Source organism: Ictalurus punctatus, chromosome 6, assembly GCF_001660625.3.
Source record: "Ictalurus punctatus breed USDA103 chromosome 6, Coco_2.0, whole genome shotgun sequence".
In the NCBI taxonomy this organism is placed as follows: domain Eukaryota; kingdom Metazoa; phylum Chordata; class Actinopteri; order Siluriformes; family Ictaluridae; genus Ictalurus; species Ictalurus punctatus.
In genome coordinates, this window is record NC_030421.2 from 32,299,030 (window position 1) to 32,323,080 (window position 24,051).

Below are 24,051 nucleotides of genomic sequence, written 5' to 3' on the forward strand. Positions count from 1 at the left end.
ACACACACACACACACACACACACACACACACACACACACACACACACAGCTGTCACCTGCCATGCAGTTGAGTCATATTTCCCAAAGCTGCATGTGTTAAACAGAATCATCTGCCAGGTCTTGTCTCCTGACAATATATCTCTGACAGCAGTTCCTATATTAATCAGAGCCCATCTGAGCACTGTTCCTGTACCTCAACTCTGTTCAGAGGGAGCTGAATTTAGGTTATCTGTATAGGTTAGAGAATCCTTCCTGAATGTCTACCTGGACAATGGAATCAGTATCATATAATAGTTTACAGATTAGAATCTACTAGAATAAAAAATAGTATTAATAGAAAAAATATATATTTTGCTCGTATTTCCTCAATTGTAAGTCACTTTGGATAAAAACGTCTGCTAAAGTAATAAATGTAAACGTAAAAAAAAAAAAAAAAGCGGTCAGGATGAGAGAAAATCCATGATTTGACAGAAATTCACACTGCACTGTGAAGCCCATGTTCAAAACTGAACCTACAGTCTTCTGTAAAAGCATTTTAACAAAGTCAATTCAATGTGAATTTAGCTTGAGTGTTTATTAATTCATTTAAAATATGATTTAAAAAAAATATGATAAAATATGGACAGGGGAAAAAAAAAAGCGCTTTAAGCTTGAGCTGAAAAGGTTCCACTCATCTGGGTAGACAAAACCGAGCTGGTTATTTCACGAAAATTAATAACATTAGACATCTTAGTCATATAATAAGTGTCATAAACTTTCAGGGCTGGTGGAAAAATAAGCTCTTTTTTTTTTCCAAGCAAGACACCAATTCTTCATAAATGTTCATAACCAACCAACCTGTATCATAAGATTAGCACGGTGATACAAATTATAGGAAATTTACATACATTTCTACACAGTTGATTTGATAAGCTGCACTACAATTCAAAAGGACATTTAGATAAAGCCTTATGGTTGAAACTCATTTCTAAGACAAAACTAAATAGTGAACTAATGCCCAAGTTCACTTGGCATTCATTTATTAAAGAATGAAAATATAGTTTTATGTAAAGACAAGTAGTTGTGACTTCAAATGAAATTGTTTCCCCAGACAAGTAGTTTTTATTTAGACCTTTCGAATTTAAAAAGTGCCCTTGGGAACTTCAAGAAAAGCTCGTTTGGGTGAAACTCGCTCGTGAAGCTGGTTGAGAACATGCCAAGGGTGTGTGAATGCTTAAGAATTTACTAAGAATTTATAGACACTAACTTATAACACGTTAGTTCATCGTGCCAGTATCTCCATGATTGTACTGAAATAGTAGACAATAGTACAAATAAATACCTTATTTTGAGCGTGTGTCCCAAACTTTGACCAGTCGTATATATGGTATAAGAATCACAGAGATTTTTAAAGAACACTGCAATATCATCCCATACATCTGTACAAGGATGGCCCCACCCACACACACACACACACACACACACACACACGCACACACACACGCACACACACACGCACACACGCACACACACATATACATCAAGTGATCCCATATCATCCGTAATCTAGCCCCACAATTTAACAGTATTACAGTACGCACCTGATATTCATTCTTGCTGAAATAAAGTGATTAAATAAAAATATTTGGTAATCCACAGGATAGATAAATGCAGATTTATAACATTTTAGAAGGAGGACTGGTAATTCTGTGTCCAGCCAATATGTTAGCCAACCAGCTAGTCTGGCAAGACAAAACATCCTGCTTCACAAAATGTACCTCTTATTGAGCAGTAATAAAAAAGCTTCCTGAAACCACTGCCCAAATCAGCCATGGACCTCCAATGAAAACACGCATACGATTACTTTTCTCTGCATCCCACACTTTCAGGATAAATAAATTCCACCCCCACCCACCCTTCCCAGCATAGAATACAAAGATGTTAACATTTGTATTATTTCCATACACTCACTGCTATACAGTCTTTACCAAGAACATGAACAAATATCATTCTGCTGGTCATTAATATGCTTATTGGTAATGCTTCTTCAGTGCCTGCCCAATCAGGAGGAAGAGCAGGCCAGAGAGAAAGCAGAAGAACACGCCCACTGGGGCGAACATAAACGAAAGACCATACGTAATATTCAGCTGAAAATCCGGACACAGATAACTCTTTTGGTACTCCACATACAAATCCACCACATCCATCACTTCCAACCAGATGACAGTCAGCACAGTGGCGAGAAGGATGAAGAAACCTAAGAGGATAAGGGAGAATAGGAGAATCAGACAAATGGCAGGTAGTAGTGGGGAATGTTTCGAGATTTAAGAACACTTCTAACATCAACTGAAAAAACCTAGATTATAAAAAACCAACAGGTAGTGTTGTAGTACTGAGCTCACCAGCTGTGAGGTAGAGTCCACCACCTGCTTTATAGAGGCAGGGACTGGTGAATGGAGCAGCACATACTAGAATGAAGCCACCCAAGATGACTGCAGTCACGCTCAACAACATGAAGACACTCCAGAAGCCTCTGTAGACTACACAACACAACTAGTTGCTACTGAAATATAATTGCAATACACAATGTAAATCACTGGGAGTTTTTTTAATTGTCAATTCAATGACTTAGACTGAGTGTAGTGCATAAAAAAAAAAAATTTAAAAAAAAGAGTGGGACAAATCCAAGCAAAAGTGTGCATGGAAAGTTACTTACTGATGGCAGACTCATAAGTGGTTGCATTGTGGGTCTGTTCAGATACAGGGAAGGGAGAGAGGTAGGCTTGTACGCACTTTTTGGTGAATGGCTGGTTTGCTGTGGGGATAACCACAAAAATATGGCAAATTAGTTTTGATGGTCAGTGTGCTGTAAAGTACTCAAAAGGCAATTTTATCTGGCACAAAAGGTTGTGAGTAAAAAGTAAGAACGACATCTGTACTATATCAGCAATCCTTCACATTACTGAACCTCACTATACGGTATACTATGCCTCAGTTAATCGTGAACTAACGTGTGTATCTTTCAGATTAAACAGGCTTTACAACATTCTCCGTTTTCTTCACTCTGTCTTCTCGCAAACTTATTGACATTTTACAAACCTTCAGCAAAGATCCTTTTCATCAGTAATTTCTCTGCTGACAGTATAATCTGCTTAACCAAATGACCAACCAGACAAAGGAACAATTTATCAGTAAGACAGTTCATCCAAATACTACTTCCATGTTGAATTTAACAATGCCACTGCTGTTGGCTATAATAAAGAAGCACCCAAATGTACTTCCTTCACATTGAATTGAATTAGCACTATAATCCGTTCTGTTCCGTTCCACTTTATGTTTTTTTTGCATGTGCAATGGAAAAACAATATTTGTTTAGTAGCCTATATATAGTCATGTGAAAAAAATAAGTACACCCCATGGAAATGGTTAGCTTTGTTGACACATTTGGACAAGCAAACATTTGATCATCTTTGAAACAGCGCCTATTAATAAAGTCGATATATTTGAACAAAACCATAAGGAAAAACAGTTTGGGGTTTTTTTCCGATCATTTATTCAACAGAAATATCAATAGATGTGATATTCTTCTGTGGAAAAAGTAAGTACTCCCTTGGCCTCAGAAGCTAGTATTGCCCCTTTAGCAGACATAACGTCTTGTAGGCTTTTGCATAATTGTCCACCATTGTCCAATTGTCCTTGCAATATTCTTTCATGTTTGAGGGATTTCTTGCATGTACTGCCGGTTTCAAATCCCCCCTCAACATTTCAATGGGATCCAAATCCAGGCTTTGACTAGGCCATTCCATAAGCGTCCATTTCTTCTTTCTGAGACATTCCTTGGTGGATTTGCTAGTGTGCTTAGGATCATTATCCTGTTGAAAGGACCACTTTCGGTTCAACTTCAACTTTTGGACAGATGGCCTCACGTTATCTTCAAGCACTGTTTGATATGATGCAGAATTCATAGTTGAATCAATTAATGCAAGCTGTCCGGTCCTTGAGGCAACGAAGCAACATTTCCACCCCCATGCTTCACAGTTGGTATGAGGTGCTTCTCGTGAAAATCTATCTTTGGTCACCGCCAAACATGTCTGCTGTTACTGTGGCCAAACATCTCTATCTTTGTTTCATCTGTCCAGAAAACATTATTCCAAAAGCCTGGTCTTTACCGATATGCCCATTGGCAAACTGAAGTCTTATAGAGGCTTTTTCCTGGCATGGAAATGGTCTCCCATGCCGGTCACATTTGTGCCATCGTAAAAGCATGCACTTTGACACCAACAGTTGCAAGACTTACTAACAGATCTTGTGATGAAATTTTGGGGTTCTCTGAGACTTCTTTTTGCAGCAGACGCTCTGCTCTCGGGTTGAATTTGCTTGGACAGACAGTCCTGGACAAATCGTCAGTCGTTTGAAATCTGCGCCACTTGTAGATGATGTTCCTTACAGTTTAATGATGTATTTCAAATAATTTGGAGATCTTTTTAAATCCCTTGCCAGACTCATAGGCATCACCAACTTTTTTTTTATGAAAGCCTAAAACTCTTCAGATCTTGGCATGATGACTCCACACACCTCAGTAACAAAGGGAACACCGAACACTAGATATGAGAGGGGTATAAATAAGACCGGTTCCACCTGCACTCCTTGATTCTACGATCTTCAACACCTGAGTATAATTTTATGGATTTAGAGGTGTGATAATTATAGGGGTGTACTTACTTTTTCCATGTGACTGATTTGTTGTTGTTGTTGTTGTTTTTTTTTTTTTTATTTAAAATGTGAAAATTACTGCAATAAATTTTGACAGGGTGTATCAACTTTATAAATAGGCACTGTTTCAAAGAGGATCAAATGTTTGCTTGTCAAAATATGTCAAAAAAGCCAACAATTTCCATGGGGTGTACTTATTTTTTCACATGACTGAAGGTCTAATCTGATGTACAAACATATCCTGTGGTGCCTCTGGAAATTGAGTAGAAACGTCGAAACACTTATCCACTTATCTCAGGAGAATTTGCTCAAGGCCAAAAAAATTATGATTTCCATTGGGTGTACTTATTTTTCTGACTGTAAGTGTGTATGCATGCTCAGAACAGTGACACTGGTATCATCAGCATCACTGGTCAACCATCACACCTCAATACCTCACACCAGCAGTATCATTACTGTATACATGATTCTACATATGTTTTAAAATTACTCTGCAGTTATTTTCTTTATTGACCATCTCAAAAGTCCAGTCTACTAGTATATGTGTAAAATGGCCCATTTCTTTCAGCCAAGGACGTTTGCCTTACTGAACCAGAACTTCAAAAGGATGTCCTCGTCCCCTTCTCCTTCAAATGAGCAGCGCCAGAAAAAGCCCTCATGGTAAAAGGTCAAATTCCCATGCTGTAGAAGAGCAATGTAAGTAAGTAAGCAAATACGTTTTAAGAGAATAAAGGCAAATGAAACAAGCTGTAAAACAATAGCTAGCTAAATGACAAAAGTATTATTGTGCTGTATGAACACAAAACAGCTGGAATGATGCAATTTTATGCGAAAACCATATCACCCTGTCTTACTAAAATCATGAATTAAGGATATCTTTTACGAACTCAACTAGTAGACATGAAGAAATATTATTTTCTCGATCAAAGGGGAAGGCAAAATAAATAATAAAATAATTGTATATGAACAATAGTGTTCCAGTAACACCAGCACTCTACATTTAAAACTACTAATTGCTGCGGTCACATAGTAAAAGAAACAAACTGATCTTTAAGGAAGGCCTTCGGTTGATTCTAATGAAAAGAGCTCAGCCTATGTCGTGACTTCCACTGGCATCTTTGCAATGCCAAAGGTTGGCCCTTTGGAAACGACTGCCCATGTGTGTGACTTCCATGAATAGATTTGGCATAAGAGTGCAGACATTGCAGTAAGATTCCAATTTCATTGCCCATCATTAAGTCTGGAATCATGCCCTAGCATGTGATATTCTATCCTCGTTGCTTCACCGAGATTGTAAATATTGGACTGATATGTAACCACACCCTGCTACAAATCGAAACAAACGATGCAATATAGAATTTAGGCTTACATAAATACTGAATTGTGGATAAAGCTTCATTAAAGTAGATTTAAGGGTCAATGTGGTATAGTTTAGGCTTCAGACTTCACTGTCATTCTGCAAATGACAATATTTTGCAGAGTGTGTTCTATCTGACAAACAGCATAATTAGCTGACAAAATGGCCTTAATGTAATAAAAAAAAGGCATTGGTGTTGAATTAAACATGTTACGTTTCTTTAAACTGTAATGTCTCTTTAAATATAAACATCAGTAAAACACCGACGCATCCTTCCACCAACCTCTACAGTGTCCGGCAGCTGAGAATCTGTTTTGGAAGTCTCCCAAGCCAAGAGCCAATAATCTGTACCGAATGATAGGAGGATGAAGACTGTCCCCAAAGCACCAAAGAGCCCAGCAAAAAACAGTAGCACACTAAACTTCATGGTTAAGTCCCTGACAGTGAAAATATGTCAGTCCTCTTGGACTGCGTAAATGGAGGTCTTTGGATTGGTCCTTTCGGAAGTTGTGCTTGCCGATGCTCCTCCAGTATCACACCGTGCTGGTGTCTTTATACTCTTTCACACTAGCGTCTGTTTTATTGTCCTGAAGTCACGTCCTCGTCCCACTGGTTTATATCCAGAATGCTTTTGGGGTGGGAGTAGGGAACAAGGAAAAATAGAAGAGGGCACCAGAAGTATAGATTCATATGGACCATCCCCTTGTACTATTTTTGGACTGCTGATTGAAGATGCCTGCTGTCTTACTTAGAGGTGTGGTCTGGCAATGGGAAATTTATTGGGGGGAGGGAGTTGGTGTGGCCCAAAATATCTCTGACAAACCGAAGGCCGCTTCTTAGGACTAGATAGTTAGTAGTGGGATAAGCAAGGATAAAGACACCAGAGCTGGTGATTCCTGGCATCTTGTTAGACACCTCATCTACTTACAGTCATGAAGAACTGGGTACATTGTTGCAAACATTAAGCTTGTCCACATATTCTATTCCTATTGTGGCCTCAAAACTGCCATCTGACAAGCTGCTCGAATTTCCACAAATTCTGCCTTCCGAAATCTTCTGACTTGAAACATCAAGATAATCAACAAATGCCTGGTTTTACTGGACTTTAAAATAAAAGTCTATTTTCTGATGAGTGCGGCATTTAGCAGGGAGCAGAGAAACCAGCTACCAATTAGCACTGTGCTGTTAGCCCTAGATACGCATCACCATTTCACTCATAGTGTGTTTCAGATCCAGTCTACAACTGATCCACAGTACCACAGCTCTAAAGAACCACATCACATTCTCAGGTAAGCGTGGTCTGAAATTGAGCCAGTCTACCCCTTACATCTACCCTGCATAGGGCTCTAGATGGAACAGTCTGTATAGTAAATAGTTGAAGAGAGAGTGTGGGAGCCAGTTCAGACACAGCAAATATTACACTTGTTGTGTGTATAGAATAAATTTGCAAATACAACCCCTAGAAAAAAAAAATGGAATCAATACACATAGAGGATGCCAACCCAGCTTTTTTTTTTTTTTTACATAGTGTCACATTCGGTCACAACGGAGAGGCGGAGACAGATGCAAATTTTGTTAAGCAGTTTTAACATACAAAGTCCAGCAATCAAATCTAATATGTAAGGCAGATTCAAAGTCAAGGCAGGCAAAAAGGTCAGGTGATAAGCAAACAGGATATCGTAGAGTAACCAAAGTACAAAAAGCAAGGAATAAATGAAGTCAAAAACCAGAATAGCAATACAGGGAAGCAAGGCTTAGTAATACCAAAACACACGGATGCAGTGACAGAATGAGGCTTATATAGGTGCACATATATTCTTTAATATATAATATATTCTTTTTGAAAATATTTCTAAAAATAAAACAAACACTTATTTTCAAAACCTAGATGTTGTACTTTCAAGAAACAATAAATTGTGTTTATCTTGCTCACTTAAAAACTGATTTTCTTTTCTTTAAAAAAAAATAAAAATCTCTAGCTGCTGCAAAGCTTTTGAGATGTTTGGCTTCCCGTAGAGGACGAACTCTCAGGTATCGTGTCAATCGGTAGGTAGTGAATCAGTTCAGTAGGTAGTGAATCAGTTCAGTAGGTAGTGAATCAGTTCAGTAGGTAGTGAATCAGTATATCGTGTATATGAGCTGGGGCACTGGTCAGGATCCTGGTTCACTACACATTGGACACTGATAACTGAATTTCCGGTGATGGACAGTATTTGAGTTGTAAAACGTCACCAAAATGTCAAACTTAAAAATATTTAAGTTTTATATGTTATATACATTTGTTAGCTCAATCATAGCTCTTTACATTTGCAGCCGGTAGTTGTCTGAGAGTTCGTCCCCCATGGTTTTAGAGTTGAGAGGCTTCAGAAAACATGACGTCAGTTCCAGTAAGACTAAGTTCACACTATATGACTTTCAACGACGGCAGATCGCTGTGCTGTTCACGTTACACGACTTGCTGTCTTGTAATCGGGAGTCATGAAGTCGTCGTGATGTTCACACTACGTGATTGCTCGGCGAGGGGGTCACACACTACACGATCTGACAACGACTCTGTCACCCGATGACTCTATCTGGTGTCCGAACTACGTTTTGTCATGAAAACACATGCGAGAAGTGACACAGATATATGACGTGAAAACCACGTGCGAAACAGGAGTTGTTTATTTGAATATGGACATAGGACCGAAACAAGCGGTGTGAGCTGTTTGTGCGATGATTTGTGCTGAAGAAACCAGCAAGAGGAAAAGACAAAGAAAGTGGGTGAAAGAATTGATTAGCACACGTGCGCAGCAGGGATTGTGTTAAAAAGGTGTAAAGCTTCTCCCCTTTATGCTTCTGCCATAGGTTTCGCAGGTTTCCCTTCCTCACGGTGACTTCACCCCATGCCTTGCTCTCTTACTGGCTGTAGCTCGTCGCCGCGATCTCTCCCAGTGACGACACTTTTCACACCACAGGACGTGGAGTCGCCAGACAGCTCCAGATATTTAGCAGGCCAAATATCCGTGGGGCGTCACTGATTCCTCAGCGACGAGTCGGCGAGCCTCGGCGATGCGTCGTTGAGTAGTTCACACATAACGATCGACTGCCGATTGGCGAGCGCTGGTTGCCTCAGATCAATGGGTTTTTGTCGGCGAACTTGGCGACTTGCAAATCGGGCTTAAAATCGTGTAGTGTGAACTAGGCATAAGGGAACATAGTGAGCATCAATTTTCCCTGGTTTTTGCAGTGAATTGTGGGATTTTTTTAGGGAGCGAACGTTCCAGTGCACTGGAAGGATTTTGCAATTGAAACAGCTATTAAAATGGCCGACTGCCTGATCAGTGCCCTGACTACTGAACTAGGGAGCTGATTGAGACACAGGGGATGTTAATGTTTCAGCTTCAGGCAAATCGGCATATATCCATTTCCCCCCTAATACTAACTGACTGTGTGAGATTGAGAGCTGTCAGCCAATAAGACACAAGTATTTCCACGGGTTTTCCTGTAAACAATGTTTGATTGCTCTTGCCTCCATTCACTGAAGATACAAAATCACAACACTGACCTCTTCTTTTACTGACTGAGGTTCAGTGAGGTATAGTAAGGATGTGAATATGAAGCCTCATAAAGCACTGAGGCTTTCCTATGACTCTTCTGGGAAAAGATTCAAAGCTTCGAGAGCGTCGAAAACAGCGCCATCTGGTGGTTAGAAAAAATAAAGCAGCCAAAAGCCTGTAGAAAAAGCCATCACACAGGGGCGATTGTAGAGTCTGCTGGGGCCCCAGGCAAAAATTCTCAGAGGGCGTTCATCACTATGATGTTATAAATAATCTGACACCAACCAAAAGTGTACACAATCTAAACAAATCTATTAATATTTATTTCAAATGTTCACATTAATATAATTTTCAAACTAAAAACAAAAAGAACAATAAAAAAAAACTGTAATAACTAACTAAATAACACCAGGTCAAAAGACATTAAAAATGTAAATAAAAATATAGAACAAAATATAAATATATAGAACAGAGTTGGAGTAGCCTCCGGAGACCGGAGAAGCTTTAATCAGATACAGAAAAAGGTATCATCTAGCTGTTTTGTCCCGAGTAGGTTAACTAACAATAAACTTGAAAGAATAAATGCCGTTATTCCGCTAATGTTACCTGAAGTAATCCTATTGTCTCCCCCATTAGACTAGTTAATGCTAGACTCAATAAAAGCATTTGGTTATTTACTGTTATACTTAAACAAACAATTTTCATTATCTGATCCACTTATCCATTATCTGTCTTGCTTTCTTTTTTCTCCTCTCTATTATTTCAGTTCCTGATGGATTTTCTGAGAATATTACCGTCAAAAAAAAGTCGATGGGAATGACATGAGGCCCCTTTCTGGAGGTTTCTGACTGTCATGTCATTGCAAGTCGTCCACTTTCACTGCGGTCGCCACATTTTTGGAGCTTTTACACTACACGGTACAGCTTGACTCGTCTTGGCTTTTTTGCTTTTTGGGTGTTTTCCACTGTGGAGAGTACCTGGTACTTTTTTTAGTACCACCTTGGTCGAGGTTCCAAGTGAGCCGAACCGGCATACACTGCTTCAAGCCAGCTGCCGCTCGGCCTGTGCAGCACCGCACGAAGTCGAACAGAGCAAAAGTGAGGCTTAGTTTGTCGTCGATTACATGACTCGGCGCTGCGCAGACCGATCGGCAGCACACTTGAAGCAGTGCATACTGGTTAGAATTTTTGTCCAATTTGAGATGACGCCGATGCTACGTCACTGTGGCATATGGCATCAAAGTACCACGATACGCAAGCATCCAGCTCACTCATATGGCACACCGGAAGGACAAAAACGTCTATGCTTTACGTGTATAGACAGTATAACGCATGGATGCGTTATTGCGCCTAAACACGTTATTTTGTGTATAAATGTCCACGTTTCGGCCAATGGCGAGCCCGAAAACTTGCATAAAATTGATTAAACATGTAGTGCTGATGTGAATAGCTACATAATGGCTTGTCATTCATGAATAATGCATATAAAGGTGATGTGCCATCATGCGTGGCATTTCATGTACTCTGTCATTTCCTCTTTCCGTATATATCAATGCTTATCCACAGTCATGTGATGAGGACATGATGCTACGACCAAGTAAGAAGAGTCATTTCAAAATACATGTTGGAGTCATGGCTTTAGAAAATTTCATGATTATTTATTTAACCTTCAACAACTATAAGGAGATTCTAGATATTGTAAGACCATTTGAGTAGACAATTTGAGTGAATCATTTAGGTGAATGAATCGTTCTCGTTCACACGTTTATGAATTATTTTAAAGAGCCGATTCTTCGCCTCGATCAAAACAGATTAAATTCACCTACTTGTCGCCACCTATTGTCGTAAACACGTAACTGACAAAGAGAGTCTAAGCTTCATTATCATTATTAGACATATAAAAAAAAAAAAAGGTCAAGATTTCTTATAAATCATAAAACACTGAAAAGAGATAGATAAACGAAAAGGGAGATGAAAGAATTTTTTTACTTTGATCCTCCACACATTCGTGACTATTTTTCATGAGGTAACATACTTACGTGTGTATGTATGCATAAATAAATATAACTTAGAATACAAACACAAAATAAACATAATTGTATTTAAAAAGAATGAGACATTTTATATTAACAGATTTTTTAGTATTTTATCATCACCAGAAATATTATATACTTAGTTAGTTTAGTGCACAAACACACAATACATACAGCATACTTACAATTTTATTTTTTTAAAAACCTGAATAAAAAGTGTGCCATTTTATATTACCAGAAGAGCATACATTGAAATGTTTTATAAATGAAAATCACACAGAATTTTTTTTTTTTTTTTTTTAACTGCAAGTCTGTAAAAGAATCATTATTTCTTTGACATCATTTCAATGAGGCCCTAACCCTAACCCTTTTTCTCTAAGAACCCTCTCAGTCTGGTTTCTCTCCCTCAAAAACTCAATGATATCATTTCCACTTCTTCACCTACATTTGTTATTTCTCCAGTCCTCTCCCTCTTCATCAAGCCTCCTAGTGGTCTGGCTCACCCTCTCCATGGCCCTCTTCTTTGCCTCTTCTGCTTTGTCCCTGTCTGTCTCAAGTGTCTTCATATTCTCATCACTCCCTCTGTCTTCCTCAGCCGCTCTTTCTTTCTCTGTTATTTCTTCTATGAGATCGTCGAGCTCTGTTGTTTTTATTGATGTGCCGCTGCTCTTCTCATCTTTGTTATTTCTGGCCTTGTATTTCACCTGTATCAAGGTGAATCTGTCCCTCACTGACCTTGAGGTAACTTTTAATTTTAGATCTTGAGAGCAATTCAGTGTGTCTGCTATTATAGACCCAGCTTCGCCCTTGTCAACACTGCCCTTCTTATACCTGTATGGTTCTGTGAATAGGATTTCTCTACAGATGTTTCTCTGTGCACTCCATACGGGCTCTAATCAACAAGAAACATAACATAGCTAGCTCACTTTTGAAAATTAAGTATAATTAACTATCTTTATAGAAAACTCATAGTAATAACTAATCTATTAATCTATTTCTAATCTGTTAATCTACTTAACCCAACATTAAAAATATTTTGATAGCATAGTAATAAGTTTAACATGGATTTTGAGGAGGATGTTTAGACAATACTTACATTATTCGCTTCACATCATCTCTAATCTCAATTCTACCTGAGGTGTTGTTGCCAACATCAGACATCTTTGTAGAAACGGAAGGAAAATTGAAAATAAAATTAGTTTACGTTTAAAACAAACACCGACCAATGAGATGCGCGCTTTAGATCACGTGACCCGAGTCGCTGAAATTACGTAGAAGTACAACTTGATGGCGCTCAAGTACAAAACCGTCTTTATCAAACGAAGAAGATGCCAACATCCTAGTGATGGGAATTTCCTATCATTTTACTGACTCGGATCTTTGAATCTCGTTCAGAAAAATTAATGAATCTTTTTTCGAGTCATTTCGTTCATTTGGAAGAGATAATTACACGTCTTAGAATAGGCGATGCTGGCTTAAATCTAACATGACACAGAATAGAAAAACACCGCCATTGAACTCTGCACCCACTGCAATACACAAGAGACTGTAAAACACTTTCTGTTAGACTGCAAGAGATATGAGGATGAAAGGACTGAACTAGAGATGCAAATTGGAAATCAAAACATGACACTAAAGAACTTGCTGGGAAAAACATCTGGGGGAAATGCATCCTCCCCTAATAAATTATCTCAAAAAATACTGGGACAAGTGAGAGACTTTAGTAATTTAGTATGAATATATAATATGTAGTTATTTATTTATCTATTATTATTATTATCATTTTATTTTTTCCTGCCAATCTGCTGCCCAAACTCCAGTCCAGTAGGTGGCGGTAATGCACCTTAAGGGAAGTGGTAGCTCAGCAGTTAAGACGTTGGACTTCTGATCGGAAGGTTATGAGGTCAAATCCCAGCACTGCCAAGCTGCCTCTGTTGGGCCCTTGAGCAAGGCCCTTATCCCTCAACTGCTCTGTTGTATAAATGAGATAATTGTAAGTCGCTCTGGATAAGGGCGTCTGCTAAAAGCTGTAATGTAAAGTAAAAGTTGGTTTGCCAACCACCATTAAAACCAAAAGAAGAAGATTTTGTTCATTTTGGTTGAGCCACACAGAGTAACCAACTCGCAGTTAATAAGGGAAGCCAGGAACGACAGACACAAACAGATTTCAGTGAAGTGGTGGTATATTGTATATTGTATATACACACAACTGTACATAGAACACAATACCAGGCTTATCTTCAGCTTGGGCCAAGGCCAAAAAAATAAAACAAAAGAACTTCTGGCTTAGAGAGCTTTTTTACCTAAAAAATAAATAAATAAATAAACAATAACAAATACAAAGGTACTTCCTTAATCCAAAAACAGAGACAAAAAGGACCCCACTCCCATAAAGAAATGGCAGCCACACCCCTACTGCCAGTAAACCGAGTGAAACATATATACAGTAGTGAATATATTACATAAACAGGTACAGGGATAACCAAACTCACAGTTAGAATTATACTATGCTATACTATAACCAGACACAATCTCCTAACACCAAATCACAAGTATACAAATCAAAAGATGTCATTTGAAAGCATCCGATTGATCCATTTAATTCTTTCAGTGTTGCTTTCTACACTAAATAGTATTGTTTGTTTCTTTGTCTCTTTCCTGCAAATATGCAAATGATAATCTACTGATTGATAGTCCATTGTACTTATTTTGTACCTGGCATATAAGTATTCTTGACCTCTTATTCAAATAGCTAAGTGCCCCATTATTGCTTCGTTGTATTATCATATTGACCACAAAAAAGACTATTGATAGTCAACACTTCATCAATGTGCAGGAACATTAAAATTTGGGGGCACAAGAATAGTTGCCTTATACCCACCCCCTCCCAAAAACTAAATTAGATTTTAAAAACTATATATATAATCTGGGGCTTCCCATAAGTATGTGAATGCTATTGTTATGACTTTGATATCATTCAAATCATTGCTTATTTAAAAAAGAGTATACTGTTTAAAATGAGAACTTTAAGAATTTAGCTTTAAATAAGTATTTGTTCCAGTGGCCAAATCACCAAATATCTTACATTTCACAAAAGTGTGTGAACGGTTTAAATACCTAAATAACTGGCTCTCTTCTTCTCAGTGATGAGTGGGTGTCAGAAACGGAAAATTGTGCAGCGCCACCTTGTGTACCGGGGTGTTTCTGCTTTTCAATAAGCGCCATCTACTGTCAGAGAGTGAATTTACACTTTCATTCAGCACATGGAGCGAGTTCAACGCCTGAGTGTGAACACAAAAAAAATCGCATCGAACATCGTCCCGGTGTGAACAGGCCCTTAATGTTTATGTATGTTTATCTTTGTGTTTAAGTGTCCACACGCAATCACGCATCCATGCATCTGTTCACGTAATTACGCTTTGTGTTGCATTGTAAATTTTATATTCGCAAAAACTAATTTTTCAAGATTTTGCCTAGATTTGATGTCTTTCTTGCTGAGATTTCTCTTATTGTAAAATCTCTTAAACCCATTGATAACAATAAGAATAACAAGTTTCTGAAGATTTATGATCATATTTTTCTTACTGATTGAGCAGCTCTTATTGTTTATTGTTTGTTTGTTTATGTCATTCTATTTCAATGCAGTTCTGTTTTTCTTTTCTTGCGAAAAAAAAAAGTCCACGTGTTTAGGTGTACAGACAGTATAAATCCGTATTTTTATAACAGTAAAAACCCTTCTCATGTAATCTTAATGTTATATTTGCATGTGTCATGTTTATCGAAATAAAACTTGTTTAAGAAAAAAATAGACCCCACTTTATTTTTATTTTATTTTATTTATTTATTTTTAATAATACAGGCTTATGTTGAACTTTCTTCTTGTACATCCCGGCACTGGATTCATTTAACCTATTTAGTGACAACAGGTTTTATTATAGTGGTTGCTTGCCTTTTCTAGTTTATCTATCTTCACTCTATCTTGGTCTCATCAGACCATAACACATTTTTGCTACACGGTTTTTATTATTTCTCTCCCCATGCACTTTACTCACTATGGTAAAATTCACTATGGTTTATTATGGGTTTTTTTAAAGTAATAAATAAATAAATAAATAAATAAATAAATAAAAGAAGAATTTTAACAGTAAAATAAAAACACAAGACAATATATACGGTCAATCAACTACAGTACGTGGGGGGGGGGGGGGGGGGCATGAGGAACAAATCAAGCCATACTCAAAAAAAAAAAAAAAAATTAATTGTAAGCCTTAGGATTTCGAAAGCTTGGACTGTACCATGATCAGGGTTGCCAGTCTTCTTACTAATAATCCCTCAGCTGAATTTCCGGCACAATTTACACACAAAGTTATATTTATACATTCTTTCTCATTATACATCTTATCAACAGAAATATTTAATGAAACGATTATACATTTCGGTACATTTTGCCCCCGTCAGAAGATGGTTTAATCCTGCCGGTGACGCACATGTGTTTTGTCCAGGCGGTGAAGAGAGAAACTCGGCTGCAGCTTCCGCGTTGACTGCGGCGGGCTGTGAGCAGGAGAATGAGCCACTCTGAATGTAATCATTTCCACACATCTAAGCGACCCGCATGGATTCTAACATGCATATACATAGTTGGGTTCATGGTGAGTAGATTTTGTTTATTAAGAGACAGCTTGCTAGAAGCCATAGTGAGTGGTAAGTCTTGTTCATATCTATTTGATAGAGGCTTTTATGTCTGAGCAGTTCAGGGTTAAAGGGTCCAACAGTGCCCCTGTGCCAGAGTTGGGACTCGACCTTACAACCTTCCAATCAGTAGTACAACACCTTAAGATTCAAGATCTTTATCGTCATATGTACTTGGTTCAATGAAATTCTTATAATGTTCATTCCTCTCAAGACTGCAGAGTAAAGGGGCATAAGAGAACAATATAACTAATACAGGACAAAAAAAACAAAAAAAACACCCACAATAGAATTGTACAATAAGCAATATGAACAATTCAAATAAGAAAATTTCACAGTTTACAAGTATATTTTAAAAGGAATAAATAAATAGACAGGTGTAATACAAGTAATGATAAACTACCTGCGACTGCCTGTGACGTGGATCTGATCCACTTGGTTCGCCCTCGTCATTCCTGTACATGACCTGCTTTTGTGTTGAGTCCCAACTCATCTTACATTCTCTTTACTGTCTCACGCACATGACACACACACACTCATTCATACAGTTTAAAGCAGGAACATTCGAATTAAGCTATTAGCGTAAAGGAAAAAGTGTGGTGTGTGTGATGTGACTTCAACCCGAGTCCTTACCCAGTCCTTGATCATGGACTAGTTCTTGAAACTTTGACAGAGTGCGTGCAATTGCGTTGTGTCCCTCATTACATCTTTCCCATCTTTGGCTCTCATAATGAAAAATCATAGCGTATTGTGTCATAGAACACAGATTAATTATAATCAGTGTGTTAGGACTGAATATAATAGTACTGGAGTGGAGTAAGTATTGTCAGCTATCATTATTATCAGTGTATCTATCTACAGTACTGTACATACATGCACACTCAACAGTCTTTGGGGGATTGTTTTGCAGGACCTCTTTGGGGTCAGTATGATCATCCCTCTATTGAGTCATCACGTGAAGGCATTAGGAGCAAGCCCGATAGTCTCCGGAGTAGTGGGTAAGTTTCTATGGCTTTATATACAGTGGGATCATAGAATCCTCTGAGGTAGTGCTGAATCTCAATAAGTGACCCGATCAACGTGGATTCAGCATCAAACTCAGTAGTAAGTAGCAGTATAAATACATTTAAACATTTATTAGACTCTACGAGGAAGTATTTTCCCAGAGGCACATGCAGTGTGTACGGACACTGGCTTAAATTAACCACCTGGACCCATTCGGTATTAGAGTTGTTACGTTTTGATGTAATTCTTTCAGCTGGTGATCTCCCAATCAAAACATCTGAGCATTTTAAATGTGCTCAGCCTTCTCCCACTATTACAGTGTTAATGTGTCAGGTATACAGCAGGGAAGTTCTTCTTTCATTGTAGTTTAACTTCATACGTCTGTACTTCTCATAATACCATCGTAAATGGATTTTAAAGTACATATTGTGTAGTAATCATAAGACTTTCCAAACAGAGACTGTGGCATCTAAACTGTGTGAAATGCTACGTCTAATGGCAGAATTGTTAATAATTATTAGCATTTTAGGCCAAGAAAAGAAAAGGAAAAATGACCCTTTTATCTAATGAAAATGAATGTAATAAAGTATAACAGTGAACTAAGTACTTCTGAATAGTTCTTGCAGTTTTATACACCGTTTCTGCATTAGTTGAGATAGACTGGTTGACTTTGATTCAGTGTTCATCTTTTTTTCTTCCTTTTATTTATTTATTTGTTTGTTTGCTTTTTTTTTGTACAGCACGCACCGTTTTCAATGAAAAGCTTATTTGTTCTAGTCTGATGTACTTTCAAACAGGCTCACTAACTGAAATAGTATTGGCATTTATTGTAATCACAAGGTTTCCAGCTCTTTCATCAGTCCAGTCTGGAATTGCTTTAAAGGTGAATTCCATGTAACATAAATAATGTAAATACAACATGTGATTCTGTGTACACACGCAGGCACATTAGAGCCGGGAACAACGGGCAGACAGTTAATTGCTAATCATATGACTTTACTTTTTTTTGGGATAAGGATATAAATTCAGCCCCAGAGAAATTGCTGCTTTTGACAAAACGAAAACAAGATAATGCACCTCACGTTTTCGCTGTTAAGTGTTGCTGCTCTTCGGTGTCACTGATATCCATCACTCTTCTACTTGCTCTTTCTTAGCTATCCACCCATGAATGTTTCATAGTAATATACAACACTGTATATACAATTTAATCAGTGCAAATGTTGACTTGGCTTTGATTTGTCACATTACACCGTGTTCCAGATTATCATGCAAGTGACGTATCGGTCGGATTTCAGGAAAAATAAACATTTAGGTTTGTTTGTTTTATTTCTCATGTCTTTTTGGATAACGGCTATCAATCTCAGACAGGTTTGTCAATTATTTTGCTAGATGAGCTTCGTTAAAGGGAAACCTACTTAAAGAGGTTGTCCCACATTATTAAGCAAGTCACAGTTCTGATGCAATATGGGGAGGATGAAAGATCTTTCTGAAGATGAAACGCCTGAAATAGAGCAGTGTCTTGCAAAAGGCATGAAAACAACTGACATTTCGCAAAAACTGAGTAGAGCTCATCGAACTGTCAAAAGATTTGTGACTGATTCAGAGCACATACATATTCACATTGGATGGTCCAGATGGATGGAGTTCTGGATGTTGGTGAATGTCCACCCTGTTCCAGCAAGACTGCGACGTCAGTAAGGAGGTAGCGGAGTGATGATTTGGGATGAAATATTGGGAAGTGAGATGGTGGGTCCCTTTAGAGTTCCTGAAGGCGTCAAAGTGACCTCCAAAAGATATGTGGAGTTCCTAACCGACCATTTTCTGCCATGCTATAAAAAGAAGAATTGTGCTTCCTTAAAAGGAAGATCTATGAAGGTGGGCGGCGGTATACCTCAAAACGGCAGCTCTGGGAGGCAATACTGGCATGCTCAACTGAAATTCAAGCAGAAACTATACAGGGACTTACAAGTTCAATGGATGAGAGAGTTGTTAAAGTTATCTCAAAGAAGGGCTCATATATTAATATGTAACCTGAACTGTAAATAGGTTTTTTGTTTAGAATTTTGTTGAAAAGTGATCCGTCCACGCAGCACATGTGACGGATTTCTGTCTTGAGTTCATTATAACCCACTGAACGTTTTCAAGCTGCATTCTGCGTCATTATTGGGAACGACGTATTCTGTGTTCTTAACACACAAAATATCAATAAATCTGTTGTCATGATCAGTTCTTTCATTTGTCACATCCACATTGTAATCTAATTATTGAGGATTAAAAAAAAACTGTTTAGGAAAAACAAACAAAAATGGCATGTGCATAATAATTTGGAACATGGTGTATATTCTGAACTAGTATAGGTTTTTTTTTTAATTATTTTATTTATTTATTTTTTTGCTATGATGAGTTACAGTTGCATACACTCAAGTTATCACAAGTTACAGTTGTATTTGATACTATGAATTATTTCAGACTGTGTACTTTAGTACACTTAGGCCTGTCCAGGTTGCATGCTTTTGTAACTTGTCCTTTGGATAAAAGCATAAAAGAGTAAACATAATTTCATGCCTGATGTTAGATTTGCAATTGTATTTAAGAATTTAAGGCCTTCTTTCCCAACATCAGTGTCTGACCTCACTTGTGGCTGAATGGGCAAATCCTCACAGCCACACTCCAAAATCTAGTGGAAAGCCTTCCCACAGGAGTAAAGGGGGACTAAATCTGGAATGGAATGTTCAAAAAGCACATATAGGTGTGATGGCCTTGTGTCCACAAACTTTTGGCCATATAGTGATATATAAACCAGCTTTGACCAAGCTGTACTGATACTTGAGACCCTCACATGTCCCTAGCTAAAAGACCAAACTGAGACAAATCATAGGTGTCGGAGTTAACCAGAATACTCTTCTCCTTTGTATATTGCAGGGTCTACTTATGGGGCTTTACAGCTTTTCTCCAGCACTTTAGTAGTAAGTAATGAATATCTTTCTCTAACAAAATCCTCCCACTCTAACTTAAACATAATATAGAAAACAATAGGACGAATTTTGCTGTGCATACATTATACATTTTTTTTTATATATATATATATACAAGTGTATTAATAAATAATTGTGTTATTATCATCATAACATGGATCCTCAAGGAACTGGATGCATTGCTAACAAACCAAGCGCACGTTAATGCAATACATGTGTTCGTTATCTGAGTCTCGTCCCCACTTTAAATTGGTTTAAAACTGCATGGTCATGAGACAAACGTTAGGAAGTGAAGGACGTGTTTGTTTGGGGATTTTTTTTTTTGTTGGATGCTAAGCACTGAGAGGGATGAGATGAACAGCCAAATCTCTGTTCTTCCCTAATTTATTTGTCCCCTAATTGCATAATAAGTCAGCATGTTCTGTATGCTTGCGTCCTGTATAGTACGCATCATCGTACTTGTCTTAAAACTAAGCTGTGAAATGTCTCAAGCTGAAACCTACAGACTGCATATAGACTCCCAGCTTGGATTCCAACGCTCATCATCACCCATTTCAGCAGTCGTGCTTTAGCTCAGTGGTTAAGATGTTGGACTACTGATCAGAAAGTTGTGAGTTCAAATCCCAGCACTGCCACTGCTGGGCCCCTGAGCAAGGCCCTGAACTCTCAACTGCTTAGTTGTATAAGGGTGTCTACCAAAAGTAAATGAAATGAAAATTAAATACTTTTTCAGAGTCTTGCTGTGAAAACACAAGTTTAATGAACTTGCCTTCAGACAAAGCAACTTCTAATTAAAAAGACATATTGTTACATTTCCTCATGTTTCTTTGCTCCTCCTGACCCTCGTTTGACAGGGCAGCTGGAGTGATGTAGTGGGGAGGCGCTCTTCTTTACTGACCTGCCTTCTGCTCAGTGCTTTCGGATACGGCCTTCTGGGGATGTCCACTTCTGTTGCCCTGTTTGTGCTGGCCCGAATACCCGTGGGTACGTTATGGAGATCTGTTGCATCTACAAATCTGAGACGAGAAATCATTTCTGATTTGATGCAGAACATACAGGACTGGACCTATCATTTTTGTCCTCTTTATCTGTTTATTATACAGTATGTTTGTTTATTTTATGTCTTCTGCATTTAGTGTGTCAGTAAAAAAAAAAAAAAAGGCATATATATATATATATATTTCGATTTCCAAACCTTCATTTTCCATCCATGTTTTTGAGATGACGATAAATAAATGAAATAAGACTACTTGAGTCATGAAGGCTATCTGGGATCTGCAGAAACATTGAGTGAGAGACAAAGACTGATGAATTGAATCTACAAGATTTATTGAAGAACATACTAGCTGCTTTCTTTGTAAAAGTCATGAAGAGAACTGATGCGATTTTAGACGAAAAGCCAGTCACGTGAAATTGACTTTGATTTATTGCTTTTTTTTTAGGGCTAAAAACTAGAGTATTATTTTGTTACATAGGTTTAGTATTCGAATGCTCGATTGGGAACCATTTGGGATTCACCCCAACACAGATAAGTGGGAAGACTGTCATGTGACCTAATTTAGTGACCTAAATTGTGATACTTTATAACAACAACTATTGATCTTCTTTCTTTTCTTTTTTTTTGTCAGAATTTTGATATTTAGAAAGTGAATTTATATAGTCTTAATGTGGTTGCTTTTATATATTATATAATATATATATTATATATTTTATATAAATATTATATATTTTATATATAACCAAGCATGCAGGCTCACTTTCAAGCTGTATTCATCAGTGATTTACGTTGCTTGTATTGTTCACCCCTCAGGGCTTTTTAAACACTCCTTGTCCATTTGCCGAGCTCTTCTGTCAGATGTAGTGTCGGAGACAGAGCGCCCCCTGGTGATGGGTCACTTTAATGCAGCTTCCAGTGTGGGATTCATCCTGGGCCCAGTGGTAGGAGGCTACCTCACTGAACATGAGGGAGGATTTTATATGTCCTCCTTTGCCTGTGCAGCTATCTTCCTCCTTAATGCAGGTGCACTAGATTTTGTTATGTAAAACACAATAAATGTCTGTTTACCAGTAGACTATTATTTGTATGTATACAGATCTAACGTCTGGTTGAGAGGGTTGTGTAGTAATCTGCTCTGTGGACTTATTTAGACTGTTTTGTCATCATTCTCAGGTTTGGTCTGGATGTTGCCATGGAATGAGATTTTAAACCACCGTTTCGATGCTAACAGGAACAGTAAAAGCAGACAGTCCTATGACGGGTTGAGAAACTGCGATGGGAAACATCACGGTTGTCCTTCCACCACTAAAACCTGTCACTCTGCTGTATCTCAGTGCAAGGACTGGGGTAATATGGCTCTACACCAGCTGACCTCAGTAGGAGCACAAATCCGCATGGTGGCTTCTTCTGACATGTGGGATGTATTCCTGGTGCGTCTGCTAATGGCGCTGGCAATCATGCTTTACCACAGTAACTTCTCTCTGGCCATGGAAGAGCGCTTTCATTTGAAACCTAAAGTGACAGGCTACATAATCAGCTACAGCAGCATGCTGGGTGCACTGGCTGGGTGCCTGGTGGGCCCCATGACTCGTCTGTACAAAGGCAATATGTCTGCCCTGCTGCTGCACTCCACAGCATTCACATGCTCATTGATCTTCCTGTATGCCGCAGCAGGCAGCGTCTGGCACGTGCTGCTCTCCTCCACATTCTTTGCCATCTCTACCAGCGTGGGACGCACCTGCATTACAGACCTGGAACTGCAGCGTGGAGGCAATGCGAGGGCCAGTGGCACCCTGATTGGTGCAGCACAGTCAGTGACTGCAGTGGGGCGCATATTGGCCCCGCTGCTTTCGGGCCTGACTCAGGAAATCAGCCCATGTGGGCCACCAAGCCTTGGCGTGCTGCTGGCTCTCACAGCTCTGGTGCTAGTGCATGTTAGGACTCCAAAGTGGGCTAAGATAAAGGGCAACAATGCCAAAGAGTGATTGGACAGAGGTTCAAAGCCACACAGATTTAAGAGAACAAGGGGCATTGTCGTGGCAGCTGTTGAAATCGGAAGTTATCGGAGTATGAAATGAGTAGGTTTTTGGAAGTGTATTGCAGGAGACGCGATCGGCAGCAGCGTAGCCACGGATGCCTCTATACACACACCAGGAGGACGTACCAGACCAGAGGAAGACTCTAGGACAGATTCATATCTGATACGACTACTTACAGAACTTGTTTTGAGTGTTTATTTTGAGTGCTGGTGACGTAAGTCTTATAGAAGATGGAAATTCTGTGCATAAGGTCTGTTTCTAGTAGCTGCTCCTTTTAGTTACTAATAAGTTTAAATTGATCTTTTTTTTAACAACAGAAAACCCAAGTGTTCATATATTTTTTAGCAAGTAATAGTACAGTGCTGCAGCAGTTAGCATTGCTACCTCATGGTTCCAGGGTTTGTTCTTGAGCTCGGGTTACTGTCTCTGAAGTTTCGCATGGCCTTCACGTTTCCATGGTGATTTCCTCTTGGTTTCCTCCCACCTCTAAAAAATAGGTGTTTGCACAAGGTGCCAGGTGATGGACCGGATTTCTGCCTTTGCCCAGTTTTCCTGGCATAGGCTCTGGATCCACTATGACCCTGACCAGGATAAAGCAGCTACTGATGATCAATAAATGAATGAATGTTGTCAGAGTAAAAGTATCAATTATTCGGACGGTTACTATAGTATCTGTATGTAAATTAAGCTGAATATTTTAGGAACATGCACCCCTAGTTTATTTT

At 38.5% G+C, this 24,051-nt stretch overlaps 2 protein-coding genes across 2 annotated transcripts; one reads left to right on the top strand and one right to left on the bottom strand.

Moving 5' to 3' along the window:
• Window positions 1-556: 556 nt before the first annotated feature.
• Window positions 557-6,729, bottom strand: tmem182a (transmembrane protein 182a). Its single transcript, XM_017470143.3, has 5 exons — window positions 6,334-6,729; window positions 5,281-5,374; window positions 2,697-2,795; window positions 2,383-2,520; window positions 557-2,237 (listed from the first exon to the last, which is right to left on the bottom strand). The coding sequence occupies exons 1-5, from the start codon at window positions 6,475-6,477 to the stop codon at window positions 2,011-2,013; spliced, it is 702 nt and encodes a 233-aa protein (XP_017325632.1). The 5' UTR covers window positions 6,478-6,729; the 3' UTR covers window positions 557-2,010.
• A 9,386-nt stretch (window positions 6,730-16,115) lies between these two features.
• Window positions 16,116-23,956, top strand: mfsd9 (major facilitator superfamily domain containing 9). The gene is made up of 6 exons (XM_017470139.2): window positions 16,116-16,270; window positions 17,221-17,308; window positions 20,238-20,281; window positions 21,145-21,274; window positions 22,101-22,310; window positions 22,461-23,956. Exons 1-6 carry the CDS (start codon window positions 16,187-16,189, stop codon window positions 23,270-23,272), a joined length of 1,368 nt encoding a protein of 455 aa, XP_017325628.1. The 5' UTR covers window positions 16,116-16,186; the 3' UTR covers window positions 23,273-23,956.
• The last annotated feature ends 95 nt before the right edge of the window (window positions 23,957-24,051 follow it).